Source organism: Cervus canadensis, chromosome 19, assembly GCF_019320065.1.
Source record: "Cervus canadensis isolate Bull #8, Minnesota chromosome 19, ASM1932006v1, whole genome shotgun sequence".
NCBI classification, from domain to species: domain Eukaryota; kingdom Metazoa; phylum Chordata; class Mammalia; order Artiodactyla; family Cervidae; genus Cervus; species Cervus canadensis.
Genome location: NC_057404.1, coordinates 9,198,355 through 9,218,578, shown reverse-complemented (window position 1 = coordinate 9,218,578; position 20,224 = coordinate 9,198,355). Strand labels below are relative to the sequence as shown.

The 20,224-nt window shown below is 43.1% G+C and overlaps 2 protein-coding genes across 6 annotated transcripts in view; one reads left to right on the top strand and one right to left on the bottom strand.

Moving 5' to 3' along the window:
* Positions 1–20,224, top strand: part of C19H4orf19 (chromosome 19 C4orf19 homolog) — a 79,057-nt gene that overhangs the window by 38,737 nt on the left and 20,096 nt on the right. For 4 of the 5 annotated variants that reach the window (XM_043438732.1, XM_043438730.1, XM_043438728.1 and 1 more), the window contains one exon: positions 19,528–19,583. The gene's annotated coding sequence lies outside the window, so the exon portion shown is untranslated. Of the gene's footprint in view, positions 1–19,525; positions 19,584–20,224 lie in introns of all 5 variants that reach the window. The other variant, XM_043438731.1, reaches the window with a different exon arrangement.
* LOC122422015 overlaps positions 1–20,224 on the bottom strand; it is a 72,752-nt gene that overhangs the window by 38,838 nt on the left and 13,690 nt on the right. The window contains exon 5 of the mRNA XM_043438188.1: positions 19,526–19,593. Coding sequence (XP_043294123.1) covers positions 19,526–19,593 — 68 coding nt within the window. The remainder of the gene's footprint in view (positions 1–19,525; positions 19,594–20,224) is intronic.

The window sequence follows — 20,224 nt, the reverse complement described above, 5'->3', positions numbered from 1 at the left end:
GGCAACCCATTCCAGTATTATTGCCTGGGAAATCCCATGGACAGAGAAGCCTGGCAGGCTACTTGTCCATGGGGATGCAAGAGAGTCAGATACAACTTAGTGACTAAACAACAGCTAGAAACTCACTGGGCCCTTTAAATCTAGAAAATCTACCCTCCAGTTTTGAGAAATTTTCTTGGAAAATATTTGATATTTTCTTCTCCTGTGGGTGTTTTGTTTTCTTTTGTGTTACTTTCCAGATCTCCTGGAATTCCTGGATTATTGATCTGCTTTTCTTATTCTTGCTCTCTTGTGATCTGTTTCTTTATCTTTTCACTCTAATTTCTTCACTTTTAACTTAAATTCTTTCAAGTCAAGTTTTTATTTATGCTGTCCTATTTTTAATAACTAACAGGCTTTTTTGTTGCTCTTCTCTTTTTAAACGGTATCATTTTCTTGCTTCATGAGACAATATATTTCTCTTATCCCTATGAATTCTTTAATAATCTTTTTTTGAAATTTTCTTTTTATTCCATAATTCCTGATCTCTCCATATTGTTTTTTTGGTTTTCCTTAGCTATTTGATAATCATTAATGTTCTTATACATAAGAGTGAGGGAGTTTAAAGTTCCAAATGAAAATGTGAGGGTGGGAGATAGATTGCACTTATTGATGGTGACTTGTAAGATCTGGCTGAGCTATTGTTAGGGAACTTCCACCATCAGTCATTTTACGGCTTTCCTCCTGTGTTGGCCAGATCCCCTTAGAAAATGCCTGCAAACTCTTGCCCCGAGGGTAAGGGTCTGGCTGCCAGTGTTTGTTTGGGAGGTTGAGGGTGAGGAGACAGGAGGAATCTTGGGATACTGAATGCACATTTACTTCATTCTCCTCTCTTTGTGTGGTACCCACCCTGAATACTGGGCTTCCCAGGTGGTGCGAGTGGTAAGGAGCCCGCCTTCCAATGCAGGAGACATAAGAGATTCAGGTTCGATCCCTGGGTCAGGAAGGTCCGCTGGAGGAGGGCATGGCAACCCACTCCAGCATTCTTGCCTAGACAATTCCATGGACAGAGAAGCCTGGCGGGCTGCAGTCCATGGGGTCGCAAAGAGTTGGATGCACCTGAAACGACTGAGCACGTATGTGTGCACGCACTCTGAGTGTTACCTGGACCTTCCCCTGATTCAGAGATCCAAGGCAGCTGCTGCTGGTGTTAATAGAAAGTAGGCGGATGAGTAGCCACGCACCCAGTGGGCCTGAGAACGCTGACCCAGAAGCTGGAAATGGGACAGATGAATCCCATCAGTTTTCATGCCCTCTTCCCCCACCTTTTTTTTTTTTTTTTTTTTTGGCCACACAGCATGTGGGATCTTAGCTTCCCAGCCAAGGATTGAACTCATGCCCCCGGAATTGGAAGCATGGAGTTTCAACCACTGGCCTGCCGGGGAGGTCCTGGCAGGGTACTCAGAATGCTCCATGACTGGAGCGGTGGGTGCCTCGGGCTGAGGGGAGAGGCCCCCGAGGCCAGAATGGTGGGAGTGGTGGAACTGTGTTTAAGAAGCAGGTGACACCCCACCCTCCTGTTCCAACTGCAAGCACCTGGGTGGCAGCACCTCCTCCATCTCAGCAGAGGCCTGGAAGTTTCTCTCGTGGTGAGAGCAAAACAGAGGGCCGTGAATGTGAGAGCAGCCACGGGTGCCTTTCCAGAGTGGGGTCTCTCGGGAGCTTGCTCTCAGGTATCTGGCTGTGGCTTCAGTCACTGAGGCTTGATGCACTGGGGGAGGCACTTCCGAGGTGGCTTCGCGGGTTCCCCTCTACAAGGCCTCTCCACCGCATCAGGGTCCTCAAGGCGGGGCAGCTGGCTTCCCCCAGAGTGAACCACTTGGAAGACCACTGCAGGAGCAATTATGCTTTTCCTAACCTAACCTACCCTAGCCTTGGTAATCACATGTCATATCATCGTGTTATTGAACACACAGGCCAGCCCTGCGTCAGTGTGGGAAGAGGACCTCACGAAGATGCAATACCAGGAGGCAGGGATCACAGGAGCCAGCTGGGAGGTTGGCTACCCACCCCCAAAGCCTTTCTGTGACACTTTCTCATCTTTTGCTAAGCCGTGAAGAAAGGGTTTTTTGTTTTTTTTTAAATGAAGTGCAGGTTAAATAGATACCCTCTTCTGAAGTGTTGTCTAAGGCAAATGACTGAGATGATATGCAGAGACACCAAAGCAGTCATCACCCATGGAGAGTCCAAGAGGGATGAATGGGCACACACTGGCTTCCAGTAGGGGGTGAGGTAGGACCCCAGGTGCTAAAAAAGGGAAAGGCCAAAGGACTTTAGCCTCTGATGATTCGAGGAATCCCGATATAAGTTGGAGTAAATATAGGTGCCAAGCTTACAATTCCAAAATTCGTTCAGTCCAGAGAAACTGAAACAGGAGAATAGAGAGAAAGAGATTATTCATTTCAGTTCTACAAACATCCATGTGTTTCCTCTGGGATCGGAAAAGAATAACAAGGGGACGATAGTGCAGAGGAGGGAAGCTAGCAATGAATGAGCCCCATAGGGCTCCGTACATAATTGTTTTAAATTTTGTGTCACCTGGGAGGTGGGTGCTGCCATCCTCATTCAATGGGAGTAAACCAGTATACGTGCGTGTGTGCTGAGTTACTTCAGTCGTGTCTGACTCTCTGTGACCCTAGGGACTGTACCCCACCAGGCTCCTCTGTCCATGGGTTTCTCCAGGCAAGAATACTGGAGTGGTTTCCTTCCTCCAGGGGATCTTCCCGACCGAGGGATTGAGCCCGAGGCTCTTCTGTCTCCTGCATGGCAGGCAGGGTCTTTCCCACTAGTGCCACCTGGGAACCCCAACCAGCATAATCAGCCATGTAACCTGTAAGGGCCAAAGTTGCATTTGACCGTAAAGTAGCTCTTTCAAGCATCTAAGAATCAAACTAGATGGGATCCAGCTTAGAGAATAGCAGCCAGAGGAAAGTTTGAGGTGGGTGAGAACTAGCCAATCTCCAGCATCACCCCTGTTAGGATGTAATGAAAGCAAGTCTCAGACCACGTTCTCCACATACATATTTTTATTTGCAAGCAGACACAAACCAGTGTAGCAACCTGTTTTGTAAACTTGAAACCCCAATCCTCTGTCCTTCTAAGTTCTGCCACCACCCTGCAGAAAAGATTGAGTTGGACCAGACAATATTCCATACACAGGATTCTGTTACTCTTATAGTCAGCATCAGGCACCAGAAACCATGTAATCCAATGACAGATCACAGGACTGGGAATCCATGCAATTCCCATGCAACCACTGGGAATCATGCAACATGCCTAAGGGTGTAAACTCTACATTCTACTCCCTGTTTACATGGAGCTAAGGAAGCCAGGACTGTGTCCCTTAAATCCCACAAGTAGTGTCTATTTCTAACATTTTTTTCCTGGTTAATATATCAGTGACCTCACCAGTGAAAACCCATTTATGCCATTCACCAATTCATATCTTAATAAGTGGACAGTGGGTTTGCATTTAATGACCTCTTCTATGTTTGGACTTCCTGATTAGGTACTAGTTGATCACCCTGAAATGTAAATTTCTCACTACCCCCTAAAGTTTAATAAATGAAACATTTATATCGTACTGTGTATGGTGAAGTAAATTAAGTTGTAGACACTAAAGCAAAGGGGATGTGTAAATTCTTAGCCCAGAGAGTGGACGCAGGCAGAGCTAAGTTGAGGACTGGACTGCGGTACCATGGTGTTTTATGTTTAGTTACCATCAGATTGCCTCATGTATTGGATTTGGCTTCTTAATCAGATTATAAAATTCTTGGAAAGAGTGAGTCACATAGTTTTTAAGTTTTCCACAATGGCCAGCACAGTTGTAGATACATATAGTTACGTATGTACAATACCTTTTAATTGTTTAAATTTATGGCACTATTTGGCTTCCCCAGTGACTCAACAGTAAAGACCCCACCTTCACTGCGGGAGATGCAGGAGACGTGGGTTCAATCACCGGGTCAGGAAGATCCCCTGGAGGAGAAAATGGCAACCCACTCCAGTATTCTTGCCTGGGGAATCCCATGGACAGAGGAGCCTGGTGGGCTACAGTTCGTGAGGTCGCAAAGAATCTGATGTGACTGAGTGATTGAGCACATATGGCAATATTTTACGAAATATTGGGGTCTGAGGATTTTCTATTTCCATCTGAGTTCTAAAGTGCCTCAGTAGACTAAAAACCTAACGGCATTAAAAAACTGCCTAGCTCACTTGAAATGATGCAAGGCAATTTGCAACAAGTGAGGGGAATAGTATACCTTTTGTATAGTATTTCTTTTTTCAAAGTCAATTCCTAGCCTTGGCTGTAATATATATTAAGCTTCATCAGAAGTTAGGCCTGAAGGATGAATCATAATATACAAATAGAAATGGTGATTTTTGGCTTCATTCAGAATTGTTTAAATTGTGTTTGCCCGTTTCTACTGAATTTAATGACAACGAGTCCCAACTCCAGGAGAGCAAGCACTGGGTTTGTTTTTATTCCAGATACTGCTTGAATACAAATGGTTGCAAAGCACTGTAGGAGTTGAAGAGCTTTGACTAAAGGAACCTCATGCTTTCGTTTGAGTTGTCAGCAAGGAGGGGCACACCTCTGCTCCTCTTGACTGTGTAATCACTACCCCTTGGCAGCAGTTGGGGCTTTGAGTTTGGGTTTGTTTAGCAATAGCAGTCAGCCACACAGCCAACCTGCGGCCACACCCCATCCAAGGGGGCCCAAGGCTGGATTTTCTGTTTGGCGTTTAACTATTGCACAGGTGTGTAAAGTTCCGAGAACATGCTAGGAGTTTAACTCTGAGATGTAAGCTGTTAGAGCACCTCTCTGGGGAAGAGGGAGAAAAAGAACTAGCAGAACTGCTCCAGTGTAGGTCTGATGAGGTCAAAACCCTGGTGAAGCAATAAAAGAAAGAAGAGAAAAAGGTTTCACACAAAATCCCCAGTTCCTCTGCAGTTGCCCAGAGAGAGGAAGCCTATCTTGACTGACCACAGTGTTCTCCTAGGCAGGAAATGTGCCCCCTACAGGCTGGGGAAGAAAGGTTTCAAGGATTTAACTTGAAAAGCATAACCTCAGATGTGCAGATGACAGCACCCTTATGGCAGAAAGCAAAGGAAGAACTAAAGAGCCTCTTGAAAGAGAACTAAAGAGCCTCTTGAAAGAGGAGAGTGAAAAAGTTGGCTTAAAACTCAACATTCAGAAAACTAAGATCATGGCATCTGGTCCCATCACTTCATGCAAATAGATGGGGAAACAATGGAAATAGTGACAGATTTTATTTTGGGGGGCTCCAAAATAAAAGATGGTGACTGCAGCCATAAAATTAAAAGACACTTGCTCCTTGGAAGAAAAGTTATGTCAAACCTAGATAGCATATTAAAAAGCAGAGACATTACTTTCCCAACAAAGGTCCACCTAGTCAAAGCTATGGTTTTTCCATTAGTCATGTACGGATGTGAGAGTTGGACTATAACGAAAGCCAAGCACCTAAGAATTAATCTTTTGAACTGTGGTGTTGGAGAAGACTCTTGAGAGTCCCTTGGACTGCAAGGAGATCCAACCAGCCCATCCTAAAGGAAATCAGTCCTGAATATTCATTGGAAGGACCAATACTGAAGCTGAAACTCCAGTACTTTGGCCACCTGATGCGAAGAGCTGACTCATTGGAAAAGACCCTGATGCTGGGCAAGACTGAAGGCAGGAAGAGAAGGGGACGACGGAGGATGAGCTGGTTGGATGGCATCACTGACTCAATGGACATGAGTTTGAGCAGGCTTCAGGAGTTGGTGATGGACAGGGAAGCCTGGCATGCTGTAGTCCATGGGGTCGCAAAGAGTCAGACACGACTAAGCGACTAAACTGGGCTGAACTGATACATTTACTTTACGTTCCTTCTAAACTTACATTATATGGTTTAGCAGTGTGTACTCAAATTTAAAGACACTATAGTTTAAGGAACTATTCTCATCAACAGTTCTAGCCCAGTATACATTATGTAAACTCCACCAGGAGAGAAAAACTTCCCCCTTTTTCAAGCTTAAGTTTGTATGTTCACATACATACATTTTATTATTATTACTCTTAAAAATTCAATTTAGGTAATCTGGTTCAATGCTTATAGTTTGAGGGTGTTTTTTTTTTTTCATTTGTTTTTATTAGTTGAAGGCTAATTACTTTACAATATTGTAGTGATTTTTGCCATACATTGACATGAATCAGCCATAGATATAGTTTGAGGTTTTAATTCTGACAGCTTGTCATATTTGGTTAATCATATTTTGTGCTTTTTCCCCCCCATTTAGAATGTTTCCCACCCAGGAACCTAGCTTGAGTTTTAATGAAGCATGATGATATAGCAGCTCTCACTGAAATCTATGAATTTGAATGATGTTTAAATTTAACAGTATATTACCTAAAGTCCTTATGCGTAAAATGTTTCTAGGCTAAATTCTGTGATTTTCCCAGAAACACATATCAAATTGTCTTCAATAATGTGCTACATAAATATAACTAGGTACTTTAGTTTACAGCCATTAATTTTTTTCTTTTAGTATTTCTAGCTTTGAAATTCATATACATTCCTTCCTTTGTATCTTCTCCTTAACCATATGATCATGTGTTATTGTTATAATTTTCTTATATCTTAAGGTTAAGCTAACTCCCAGTAGCTCTGTTACCCCTTCTGTGCTAGAAACGCGTAGCATTTGCTGAAATTGCCCATGGCTTGACAGTTAATCCTTGGTGTCCCTGAAATTCAGAATAAAGAATAGGGTTTCTAAATGCATATACAATTAAAGGACAAGTGAGGTCTTAGAATCCTGACTTCCTTTAGATTTGACCTGATTAATACACATAACAAATGGGTTGTTCTTTTTATTCTTAGAAGAAAATGCCATATTCTAGAGGGGGAAATATGGAATCAGTTCAGCCTGTTTACCTTCCTATTAGAAGGCATAAGGGGGGACTTCCCTAGCGGTCCAGTGGCTAAGACTCCGAGCTTCCAAAGCAGTGGACCCGGGTTCAATTCCTGGTCAGGGAACTAAATCCCACATGCCTCAATTAAGAGTTCTCCTGCTGCAGCTAGTACCCAGCACTCCAGTATTCTTGCCTAGGAAATCCCATGAACAGAGGAGTCTGGCAGGCTGCAGTCTATGGAGTCACAAAAAGTCTGACATGACTGAGCATCTGACACTTGCACTTTTCACCTTTCATTACTCCTATTCCACATTTTTTTAAAACATATATAAGCCTTTTTGTATTTGTAATTTTTAAATATCTACTTTAAAAAAAAAAAAAAGGGTCTAAAGAGGCTTGGAATCCCAAATGTATTGATAGATGTTCCAGGGCAGCATATTTTTGAAAGTATCAAACACTCTTTAAGAGAGTTTCATTCATCTAAACAAGACCCTCCCCACATGACTATTATCTATGCTGATTTCACAGGAGAAAACTCATGCCCATGATTCAACATAAAATATCTACTATTAGAAGTTGCCCTTTGGGTCTGCTAAAACACTCCCAATTACAAGTTTTCCTTCACTTTTTTTTTTTTTCTGAGAAGGGATGAAATAGTGCTTTGAGGAAGCCAAGTAACCATCTTGCATATACCTAAGAAATCTTGTTGTGACCTGGCTTGCTCTGACTCACTCACAGTCACATTTGCAAAGCACATCTCTATTAAGAGAAGAAGCAGTGTCCTGAAGGGTCCATGTGTGTTCAGAAAAGGAGTCTTTTCAGTGACTCTGCCACCATCTTCACACTTAGTTATGTTTGAGGCAGTATTTTAGGACCTTTGTATGCCCTATCTCTAAACCTTGTAGTCATGCTAGAAACAGCATTATCCCCATTGTCAGTTCAGTTCAGTTCAGTTCAGTCGCTCAGTCGTGTCCGACTCGTTGCGGCCCCATGTACTGCAGCACGCCAGGCTTCCCTGTCCATCACCAATTCCCAGAACTTGCTCAAACTCATGTCCATCGAGTTAGTGATGCCATCCAACCATCTCATCCTCTATCTTCTCCTCCTCCTCCTGACCTTAATCTCTCCCAGCATCAAGGTCTTTTCCAATGAGTCGGCTCTTCACATCAGGTGGCCAAAGCATTGGAGCTTCAGCTTCAGCACCAGTCCTTCCAATGAATATTCAGGGTTGATTTTCTTTAAGATTGACTGGTTTGATCTCCTTGCTTTCCAAGGGACTCTCAAGAGTCTTCTGCAGCACTCCAGTTCAAAAGCATCAATTCTTTGGCACTCAGCCTTATGTCCAGTTCTCACATCTGTACATGACTACTGGAAAAATCATAGCTTTGACTATATGGACCATTGTTGGCAAAGTGATGGCTCTGCTTTTTAATACACTGTCTAGTTTTTTCATAGCTTTCCTTCCAAGAAGGAAGAATTTTTTAACCTTAATCTTATGGACATCTAATATTTGTTAATGAAAGAAATGAAGGAAGGAAAAAAACAGCTAAGGAAGTTCCCATTATTTTCTGGAAAATTGCTTATATAGGATTAGGAATGCTTAAGTGGAAAAGATAAAAATAATAACTGACCAAGATATATTTGACTCAAGTTTGGACAGGCATCTAATGGAGACAGACCATGTCTGCAGAGTTCTCAGTTCCCTTAGAAAAGTAAGTGGATTGCTAAGTAATAGTGAGAAGTATAGTGCACATTTTTTGAGTGATTATTAAGCATCTTCTTTTTTTCTGGTTTTGATATGAAAAATACATCAAGTTCTTTATTTGGGAGGGTGGTGTCCATTTTACCTCACTCATCAGAAATAACACTTAAAGGAAATCCTGAGAAAGTTTTTGGTCTCCTGGGATTTTGCTGTTGGTTGGAAGGGAAGCTCTGTTGGTTTTTGGTATTTGTGTGTGTGTGGCATTTAAGGAAGCAAGATGAAATAGGTAACCCATTTAAACCCAATCTTTTTTTTTTTTTAACTTTTGAAGAAAACATACAATTTAAAGAACCATACAATTTAAATCATCTGGCTGCAGTCTCAGCAGACTAGATAGATAATACTTTCTTAGAGGATGAGCACACACTGATGTAATGGCATCATGAAGTCTAGGAACTTAAATCATGAGAACCCATGTCCAGGAAGATCCTGGGAGTCCATTCAAGCGTGGTCACAGTTGGTGAGTCTTCTGAACCCTGAAGCCATTTCTTGACCTCAGTTCCCTTTAATCAGACCTACTGCTCTGAATCTATTAGTATAAGGCCAGACATTTAGGGCCAGCTGGTTAAATATTATTGAGCTCCCACTGCATGCCTGGTGCTGGATTGAGCACCAGACAGTTTTCTTAGGGAATTTACATTCTAGCACAGAACAGCCTAGAAACAGGTAAAAATTCTTTCCTTTATTCATCTAAAATCAGTCAAATGTATGTCAAGCACTTTTCTACACACCAAGGATGCAACTGCAAAAAATTATGACTCTTGTATGAAAGGTGCAGCGGGTCCTGTGGGAGTTCAGAACCAGGACAACTAGCATAGCCCAGGGGATCCAAGGTGCTCTCCTTTCTGGAAGAGGCCAAGATGGAGTGAGAAGTCATAGTCAGCTAGACAACATGAAGAGGGCTTTCCAGGGAGGAGAGAGCTCAGGGCAGTCCAGTAAGAACTCCCAAAGTGTGAAAGCATTGAGGATTTCTCCTCATTATCCCACCACTGTGTGGGGGGTTTTTGCAGATGGGGTGGGGGTGTGCAGCCACGGTGATTCCAAGAGCAGGAGGTGGAGGAACAGGAAGTGGGAAAGGGGTGTCAGGAGCTGGTTCCAGCGTCCCTTTCCCCTTCCTCAGGCTCTGCCCTCTCCACTTCTGCTTGTTTTCCTGACCTCCTTTAGGTCTGCCATGGGTGCCTGGACAAAGAGTGGGAAATCATTTCATTCTGATTCTATATTTGCTGTGAACTAAAAGTCAGTAGTTTTTTCTCTCTCTTTTTTTTTTAATACTTATTTATTTGGCTGTGCTGAGTCTTAGCTACAGCATGCCAACCCTTAAGTGTGGAAGGTAAATGTGGCAGTACCTACCCTGGAGCCCCATATCCTGGGATTTAGGGTCTCAGTTGATAGAGTGTGGCAGCTTCAGGGTCAGTCAGAGCTCAAATCTTGGTTCTCCTACTTGTTCACTAGAGGATAAAAGGCAATTGTGTAACTTGTGTTTTCTCCCCTATTAAATGGGCTTAAGAATAATATCTCCTTGGAATAATATCTTGGAGATATTATGAGGGCTGTTATAAGGGTTAAATGAGATACTGCACATAAAGTGCTCAATGCATAGTAAGCACTCAATATTATCACTATTTATTAATAATATTATTATGCCATTATGAATAATAGGTAGTAAATTCGATTTTGTGGTTACAAAACTGAATAAGCCACAGCACCAGCCAGAGAGACAGACATCTGTGTTACTGACCACGAGACCAAGGGATAGAGTCTGCGTAAGAGTCGGCACAGATGCTTCCACTGGACTTGGGGACCAGGGGTTCACAAAGCTCCACAGAGCAGATCACAGTGGGCCTTAAACCTGGGAGGCAGAATTTCACTCACCTTGAAAAGGTGAGCCCCGCTGCATGCATGCATGCTAAGACACTTTAGTCATGTCTAACTCTTTGCAACCGTATGGACTGTTACCTACCAGACTCCTCTGTCCATGGGATCTCCAGACAGGAATACTGGAGTGGGTTGCCATGCCCTCCTCCAGGGGGTCTTCTCCACCCAGGGATCAAACCTGTGTCTCTGATGTCTCCTGCATTGGCAGGCAGGTTCTCCACCACCAGGGCTACAATTATATTAGTTATCTATTGCCGTGTAACACAGTAATCGCCTTCCGCCCCCGCCAATTAGTAGCTTAAAACAGCAAACATTTGTTATCTCCCAGGAACCCAAGCACAATTTAACAGGGCACCTCTGGTTCAAGGTCTCTCTTGGGGTTATAGTCCAGCTGTTGGCCAGAGCCGTGGTCATCTCCAGGCTGCATGCAAGCTGGAGAAGCCACTTCTGAGCTCACTCGGGTGCCCACTGGCCAGCCTCCAGAGACCTGCTTCCACGTTCACTCACATGATTCTGGCATGCTTTGGTTCCTCCTCATATACTTTGTTCATCCTTTGGAGCTAGAGTCAGCACTTCATAGAGGGCCAGAAAGTAAGTAGATATTTTAGGATTTGTGGGTCATACAGTGTCTGTCACCACTACGCAACACTGCTGTGTAACTTGAAAGCAGCCAGAGACAACTCCTAAATGAATCGACATAGGTGTATTCCAAGAAAACTTTATGTAGCAAAATCAGGTAACTTACTGTAGACCTCTACAAGGACAGCAGAATGGTTTAGAAAAATTATTGCTGGGCATCACTTAGCCTCTCAGGGCTGCAGGTCCCAATCCATAATACATGTGGGCTAGAGTAATTTTTCTCAGGGCTTCCCACTGCAAAATGTTGTGTTTCTAACTTTAATCTTTATTCATAGAAGTTTAATAGCTATTTCTTTGTTCTTACTGTTTCTCTGCTAAGACTAAGAACTTAACCAGAGTGTCAGTAACACTTCACAGATCTCACTGTAAAATGGGAGACATTTAGCCAGGGACAGCTGGTAAAGAATCTGCCTGCAACTCAGGAGACCTGGGTTTGATCTCTGAGTTGGGAAGATCCCCTGGAGAAGGGAAAGGCTACCCACTCCAGTATTCTGGCCCGGAGAATTCCATGGACCGTCCATGGGGTTGCACAGAGTCGGACACAACTGAGCAACTTTTACTTTCACTAGCCAGGGACACTTAATTTTTTTTTAATATCTATGTAATTATTTATTTGTCTGCCCCAAGTCTGAGTTGCCGAACATGAGATCTTCATTGCTGCATGCCGGCTCTTTGGTGTGGCGTGTAGCCTCCTCTCTAGTTGTGGAGCGTAGCAGGCTCAGTAGTTGCGGCACGTGGGCTTAGTACACCTGGAGCATCTGGGATCTTAGTTCTCCATAAGGATGGATGGCACACGTGCTCAACCGTGTCCGACTCTTTATGACCCCATGGACTGTAGCCCACCAGGCTCCTCTGTCCGTGGAATTTTCCAGGCAGAAATACTGGAGTGGGTTGCCGTTTCCTACTCCAGGGGATCTGCTCAACCAGGGATCAAACTCGTGTCCTGTGTATTGGAAGATGAATTCTTAACCACTGGGCCACCAGGGAAGTCCCAGGACAACTTAATTGACGTGTTCAAGTCCGTCTTTTAATACATGGCATCTCAGTTAGTCATGGCATGGCTGGCCAGCTTGGGGCAGGGAGTGATGGGCTCTTGCTGCAGAATCCTTGGCCAGGAGCTGAAGGACCAATAGCATCATAACAACAGCTACTGGTGATTGATTGCTTACCTATGTCAGTGTTGTTGTTCATTCGCCAAGTCTTGTCCGACTCTTCTCAACCCCGTGGACAGCAGCATGCCAGGCTTCCCTGTCCCTCACCGTCTCCCAGAGTTTTGCCCAAATTCTTGTCCACTGAATCAGTGATGCCAGCCAACTATCTCATCCTCTGTCACTCTCTTCTCCTTCTGCCTTCAATCTTCCCAAGCATGAGGGTCTTTTCCGATAAGTCAGCTGTTCGCATCAGATGGCCAAAGTATTAGAGCTTCAGTTTCAGCATCAGTCCTTCCAAAGAGTATTCAGGGTTGGTTTCCTTTAATATTGACTGGTTTGATCTCCTTGCTGTCCAAGGGACTCTCAAGAGTCTTCTCCAGCACCACAGTTTGAAAGCGTCAATACTTTGGTGCTCTGACTTCTTTATTGTCCAACTCTCACATCTGTACATGACTACTGGAAAGACCATAGCCTTGACTATATGGACCTTTGTTGGCAAAGTGATGTCTTTGCTTTTTAACACACTCTAGGTTTGTCATAGCTTTCCTGCCAAGAAAAAATCATCTAATTTCATGGTGTGGTCACCATCCACAGTGATTTTAGAGACCAAGAAGAGGAAATCTATCACTGCTTCTACCTCTTCCCTTTCTATTGGCCATGAAGTGGTGGAATCTGATGCCATGATCTTAGTTTTTTTAATACTGAGTTTTAAGCCAGGTTTTTCACTATGCCAATACCAAGTATATAATCCATGGTTAACAGCTCTTAAGGTTCTTAAGATGCAGATATTTACAGAATCACAAACAGTGAAGTCCCCACAAGAGATAGATGAGAGCTGAACCTTTCAGCTCTGAAAATTTCCCTGAAATAATTCCACGTAAGTCTGACTTAGGGTAAATACGCAGCCTGATTTTTCTAGAACAGCCATAATGTCAGATCAAGTCGTTCAGAGGTTGAAAGAGGTCTGGATTACTTTTTCATTGTTCTCTTCAAGGCTCTTGGTATATTAAAGTAGTAAAATAATGACAGAATGGGATAATAAAATTAGAGAATATTTTAAAAGCTTTCATGTATAGATCTGCAATATTGCATACATGCATAAAGGTGATAAAATTTTCCTATTTGTATGGAAAGTATTAGTTCATTGAGACCTGCAGGAAATTTACTATGGAAACATGGGGCTGAAGTTCAAAGCTGTGTGATAAATATTGTCTTCTTTCAGTCCCGTCCGTGTAGCTCTGGCTGTATATTTGGAGATAGTGGTCAAGAGTCTACATTGAGGCCCTCCATGAATGAGAAGCTTGGGTTAGTTGATCTCCTGTATCCCATGTTCCCATACTCCCTACTTGCCCCCATGATAATAAGCTTTATGACATAAATCCTGTCATAAGGAAGACTCCATGATATAAATTAAAAACTTTCTGAATCCCAGCTCCACCATTTGCTAGTTGTGTAGCCTTACATGAGTTAGTTAAGCTTGCTAAACCATTCTCTATATTCATAAGATGGAACTAGTAATGCGTATTTCCAATTTATGGGAAGAAGACAAAATAATGAACGTCAAGTACCAAACTCAAACTGGAAGTTCAAGTGTCAGATACCATCACTACCACAACACACACACACACACACTCACACACTCAGTCTTGCCTCCGATCTGGAGCCCAAGTTTGGGTTTTGAACATCTGTTGAGTAACTACACTGCCATCCCCAGGGCCTAGTAAAGAGTCCTGTGCCCCCAACTTCCCTGAGCTCCCGTTCACAAATGATCTGCCAGCCCCACAACTGTGGTGACTTGGCCCCCCGGCCCTGCCTCCTGTTCCATCCCCCCTTGCTTGCCTTTGGCAAATGAAAGCGTGAGAGACAGCGTGTACATCTGAGACACATCTCTTATGCCACATCTGTGAGGCAACTGAGACAGAATCAGACTTAAATAGAAAAAGTAATATCCAAAGGGCATTGGCGTGAACTGGTGTACGGGATGGCTTACAGCCATCTCTCCTGGGGCCCGTGCTGTTAAGAGGGACACGCATTGTGACCTCCACCGGGGAAGAGCTTGTGCTGCAAAGAGAGAAAAAAGAGAAAATTAATAGAAGTTAAGAATACAGGTCAGGCTTCACGGGTGGCTTGGTGGCAAAGAATCCACTGCCTGCCAAGCAAGAGATGAGGGTCCTTGGGTCAGGAGGAGACCCTGGAGAGGGAAATGGCAACCCACTCTAGTATCCTCGCCTGGGAAATGCTATGGACAGAAGTGCCTGGCCGGCTACAGTCCATGGAGTCACAACGAGTCAGATACAACTTAGCAACTAAACAAGGATTCAGGTCTGATTCCCTGGCATCTACTGTGCGGGGTTTTTAACTGTTTGGGAAAAGAGGATTTCTGCCTGGATAGGTGATGTCTGGGCAGGTTTACCTTGCTTTCACCTGGACAAAGCTCTGAAGAGTGATGATGCCTTGTGGATGCAGCATTGCCTGATTTGTGATGGAGAAACAGCCTCCTGGCTGTCTCTGAACAGCTTGGTCCTATAGATCTTTACTTTGTGTCAGAAGAAAATTCAGAAATGGAAAGGCAAAGAAAATCGAAATCAGGTCACTTGTTACAATTATATAAAGCTTATGGTTGGCACCATAGACTTGGAACTTGGAAATGGCAAGAAGGGTGACTTTAACAAAGATGGAAAGTTCCAGAAGTGTTAAGCAATAGAGAGAAATGGTTAACTGGCATAATTAATTGGAATAATTTGCAGCCATTTAAAACAATCATTATGGACATTATGGATTGTCATGGAAAAGGCTCAAAATATGTTAAAGGGAAAAAAAGCAATACATGAAGTTGTCTATATATATTGTGTAAAATGGATATGCAAGTGGACATAAACTAAAATAAATCCTGAGAAAAACTGAGCCCCTAACCCAGGTTAGGTTCCTTGACTAAGGCTTCTTCCCACACTTTTCCTAAACTTGTGTGCTTCTATGTATTTGTGCATGTGTCTGTGTAATTATATCTATTTTATATATAAATATGTACACATACAAATATATTTTTAGTGAAAAAATTCTTAAAGCATTTGAAAAAGATTGGAGGTATTTGTGAGCAGAGCAGCTGCAAAAGGGGGAAAAAAATGTTTGTATGCTTTTTAAAAAAGCACTTAGACTTTGTACCAAGGACTAAACTTTAAAATCCATCAATAGATGAGTGAATTTTACACTTTCTACTGCAGTTGGTCATGTGTTACTGAAGTAATTAGGGCCTTTCTTTTTTCCCATAGAGATTCTAGAGATAAATCACAGTTTTGTTTTTCCTTGGTTTAAATGGCATTCTTCTTTGATCATTGCTTCACAGAGGGAAAAGATATTTCCGTGTGCAGAGTAGTGGTTAACTTCTCACAACCTCAGACAACAAAGGGCCCCTCTGTGAGGATGCAGAAATTCCTCCTGGAATACAGGGAAGGCCCCCAGCTGAACCGTATCCAAGGAAGATGCCGCAAAGCTTGCAAAGCTTGTTGGGAGAAAGGAGCCCAGCTGGAGGTCTTTTGGTTCTATTCAGATATTGGCCCTGCTTAGAGGTGGGGGTGGGGGCAGACCCGTAAAAGAAAACCCCACAACAAGCCTGAATGCATTTACAAATTACAAGGAAAAGTTAATTCTGGCAACCAGGGTTGGTGCCAATTGAGGCTTATCATATTTAGAATTTAACTCCACTTGGGAAGAAAGTTGGTTTTTCTTCTCATGGAAGTTAGAGAAGTACCCCGGGGTGGGCTGTATGGCATAAATGCTGAGTAAAAACCAGTCTGTGGGTAGGTTACACGCTGGTTCTGTTGTCCTCGGCCATCTACTCTCGGGCCACTGTGAGTGCCACATGTGGCCACTGGTTGTTATGATGACGTGGGAACCCCATCAAGTCAGGCCCTGAGCGTGGCGTCCACAGCGCCCCCTACCTGACTCCTGGGAGTTGATGTGTCCCCACCTGCCAGCCTCATCCCCTCCAGCCACCGTCTCATCCGCTTGAGCTTTGGGACCCTGGGAGGGTTTCCAGAACAATGGGCAGGCCAGGCTGGCGTGTCCTGGGCTTTGGGTGAATGTCAGTGCCCTTGCCCCTTCTTTCTTCCCTTTGCCTTCTTGAACTTAAATTCCTCTTCCTGATATAGTTACTAAAGTTCCTGGTCAAAGAGAGAGCTTTTTGAAAAAGCCAGAAATCAGGGTGGTGATGAGAAGAAATGAGAGATGAGGAGACCCTCTTCTCTACTGAGAGTCCCTCCTCCCATGTAGATTCCGAACAGTGAGAAGAATGGCAGCTGCCATTTCTGTGCTTCTGCACCTGCTTATCCTGATTCTTGCATTATCTGTATACCTCACGTCTGAATAAACAAAGGCCCAGAGAGATTGAGAGGTTTGTTCAAGGCCACACAGCTAATTCATGGGGCAAAAGTTCCAACTCAGGAGTTTCTGAGTTCGCCAGAACTCTCCCCTCTTTTTGCTACACAAAAGTGCTTTCCCAAAGACTCAAAAACTATTAGTCACCATCAGTATTTGCCCCCAACATCTGTGGCCAAACAGTATCAGGATGTGTAATAAAGACTCCTTTCTAGTTCCAGCAGTGGCTCCAATTGAAAGAGAGTAAAAGTTCCACTCCATGTACAGATAACTAGTTAAATATCAAACTCACCAAGACTCTACTTCCTAACAGACCCATGGAATGTGGACCACATGGAATGTGGTCCCTTCAGGGGTTCCATGCACTTGAAAACACTGTAAAAATCACCATTTAGGAACCTGTAGACCAGCCCCATCAAGTAGAACTTTCTGCAGTGAGAAAAATGTTCTATGTCCACACTATCTGATATGACAGCCACTAGCCACATGTGGCTTTCAAGCTGTTGAAATGTGGCTGGCTGGTGTAACCCAGGAACTGAACTTTTCATGTATTTAATTTTTAGTAATTTAAATAGCCACATATGGCTAGTAGTTACCAGGTTGGACTGTGTGGCTCTAGAATATTCTGGCAGGTTGACTGTTGGTCCCCACGTTTTCATGATGCTTTCCCGATAAGTTTTATTACAGGACCGGATCATAATTACTTGTTTTTGTTTTGCCCACCTCACTAGGCTATAAGCAATTAATTTTGCTAGATCATCTGTTATTAGCACATGACCTGGCCCATGGTTGTCTCCAAGTCACGTCCCAGCTCTTTGTGACCCCATCGACTGCAGCACTCCAGGCTTCCCAGTCCTTCACTGTCTCCCGGAGTTTGCTCAAACTTGTGTCCATTGAGTCAGTGATGCAATCCAACCATCTCATCTTCTACCACCCCCTTCTCTCCACAGTACTAGGCGTTAAATAATTAATGTGGGCTAGATAAATGAATGGGAATCAGCTTTATTTGAAAGCATCATTGTTATTGCTTGCTATCATCTAGTTTACACTTTCTCCTGACTTTGCGCTTAGGACTAGATTGGTTCCCAAATTTCCAGATGAAGCCCAGACCGCCCGCTTATGAGCACATCTTTCTTTCCTCAAAGGGAATCACTTCTTTAGCTCGTTATTTTGGTTATTTGCCTCAGTTTCTCTAAATGAGAGTTTCTATTACCATTTCATGATTTTTTTTTTCAGTTTTAGACATTATCTTCCACTGTGGAAGAAGATGGTTCAACATCCACCTGCTGCCCCACCACACATAAGGAATGTCCCACCTCCCTATCGAAACCCACCTCCAGTTTTAGCTAGATAAATAACAAGTATTTTTTATAACTACATAAGTGCTTGGTTCACAGCTAAGCCAAGTAGAGAGTTATAACTACATTTCCTTTCCTGCACAGGTTTTTTCTGAAGGTAACAAATGACTGTTTTTTTTTTTCCATTTGTTCAGTATTCTTCATCCTTACCACTAATTTGACGCCAAATTCTTTCCCTAGCATGTGTATTTTTCTCTGTAGGATACTTCAGTGATTCTGTCAATTTCTTCTCTTAAAAGAAGACTTCCCAGAGCCTTCTTACCTTCTGCAATGGGAATGAGCTTCCTCCGGGTTGTGCACAGTGCTGGGATTCTGGAATCTCCATGGCGATCGTCCTAGGGATTCCTTTTGTCTCTCTCCTGTGTTTAATGTCCTATATCTTATATTCCTTGCCTTCCCCTCTTGGTTTACTTCCTCATTTGTTTATTACATCTTCTAATAGACTCCTTTCCAGGAAGGGATGGTAAAAATTTTTGAGACTTTTCTTATCTGAAAATGTCTTTATTGTACCATCTCATTTCGTTGGTAGTTTGGACAAATTTAGAATAATGTGTAGGAGATCAAACCAGTCCATCCTAAAGGAAATCAACCTTAAATATTCATTGAAAGGACTGATGCTGAAGCTGAAGCTCCAATACTTTGGCCAGCTGATGTGAAGAGCCGAGTCATTGGAAAAGACCCTGATGCTGGGAAAGATTGAAGGCAGGGGGAGAAGGGGGCGACAGGATGAGATGGTTGGATGGCATCACCGACTCAATGAACATGGGTTTGAGAAAACTCTGGGAGATGGTGAAGGACAAGGAAGCCCGGCCTCCTTTAGTCCGTGGGGTCATAAAGAGTCGGACACGATAAGCGGCTGGGCACAGCACGGCCCTGTGTGTGCATTTAAGAAGTCTAAAGCCGTTCTGAGCCCCAGCTCTTTGTATATGGTCAGTTTTCTCTTTGTAGAAGCCTATAGGAGCTTTGCTTTTACCTCACTTCTGAAATATCACAGTGATGTGTCTTGGCATTGGGTTTAGTTTTATTTATCACTCTGGTCACTTGGTGAGTGCTTTTATCTAAAATCTCATTCCTTCAGTTACGTAAGTTTTTCTCAACAGCTTTCCTGTTGTGCAGTTTAAATCCCACTACAACCATATTTGATAGATGAAACACTGATATTTGGGTAAATGATTAATTGGGCTTTAATTGATTGTTAATTCAGCTTTGGGAGCTGGGCTGCAAACTCAGGCCTGGTAAATTTCAAAGCCCTTGTCTGCCTGGAGTCACTGATCCAGGCCAGGAATCCTTTCCCCCACATCACTACCTACGTCTCTCTCGGGAAATGCTTTCTGCTGTCACTTTCAAGATGCATCTTGGCTGTGGAAAGGAGGCAACTGGCAGGCCTGTTTTCAACTGGTTTTTTTTTTTTTTTAGTTGCAGGAAGAGAAGTTAAATGTCTAGAGAAACCTAATGGACAATCTCCGCAACAGGTAAGCTCTTCTCTTTTTTATGTTTTGGGAAGAAAGTCTATTCTTTCCACTTTCCACTAAATTTTCTATTATTTGGTCTCCCTCTGCAGTTTTTATTACCTGAAACATTAAAGCCAGTAGACAGGGCAATCCCCAAAGTCTTATCTCTTTCAGATTCATTCAGGTTTGAGTAAAATGCTGTTATTTTCTTTTTCCTTTTGTTGTTTGGGAACAAAGAACAAAGTTTGTTTGTTCTAAAACAAGTAACATACAACATGACCCGTCTAAGTCTTCACATTGAACAATATACCATGTGAGACTGAAACTAGAAGGCTGAGTATTACCTTCTTTGAGCTCAGTTAGCTCCACTCCAATATTTCACCACCCTGTGTGTGCCCAGAAATGACCCCCGAAGCACAGCAAGTATTAATGTGGGACTTGTAATTAATTTTACACAGTAGATAATTCACAGCTATGGAATCCACAAATAATGAGGAGCAGTTGGGCAGATAAAGCACACGGAACACCCGGTACATGGGACACTCTGTGTAAGTTTGCTATTTTTATTGTCATCTTCGTTATTCTGTTATTAAATCCTGAGGCTCTTGGACACCTTTGAAAAGTTTTCAGTTCAGTCACTCAGTCGTGTCCAGCTCTTTGCG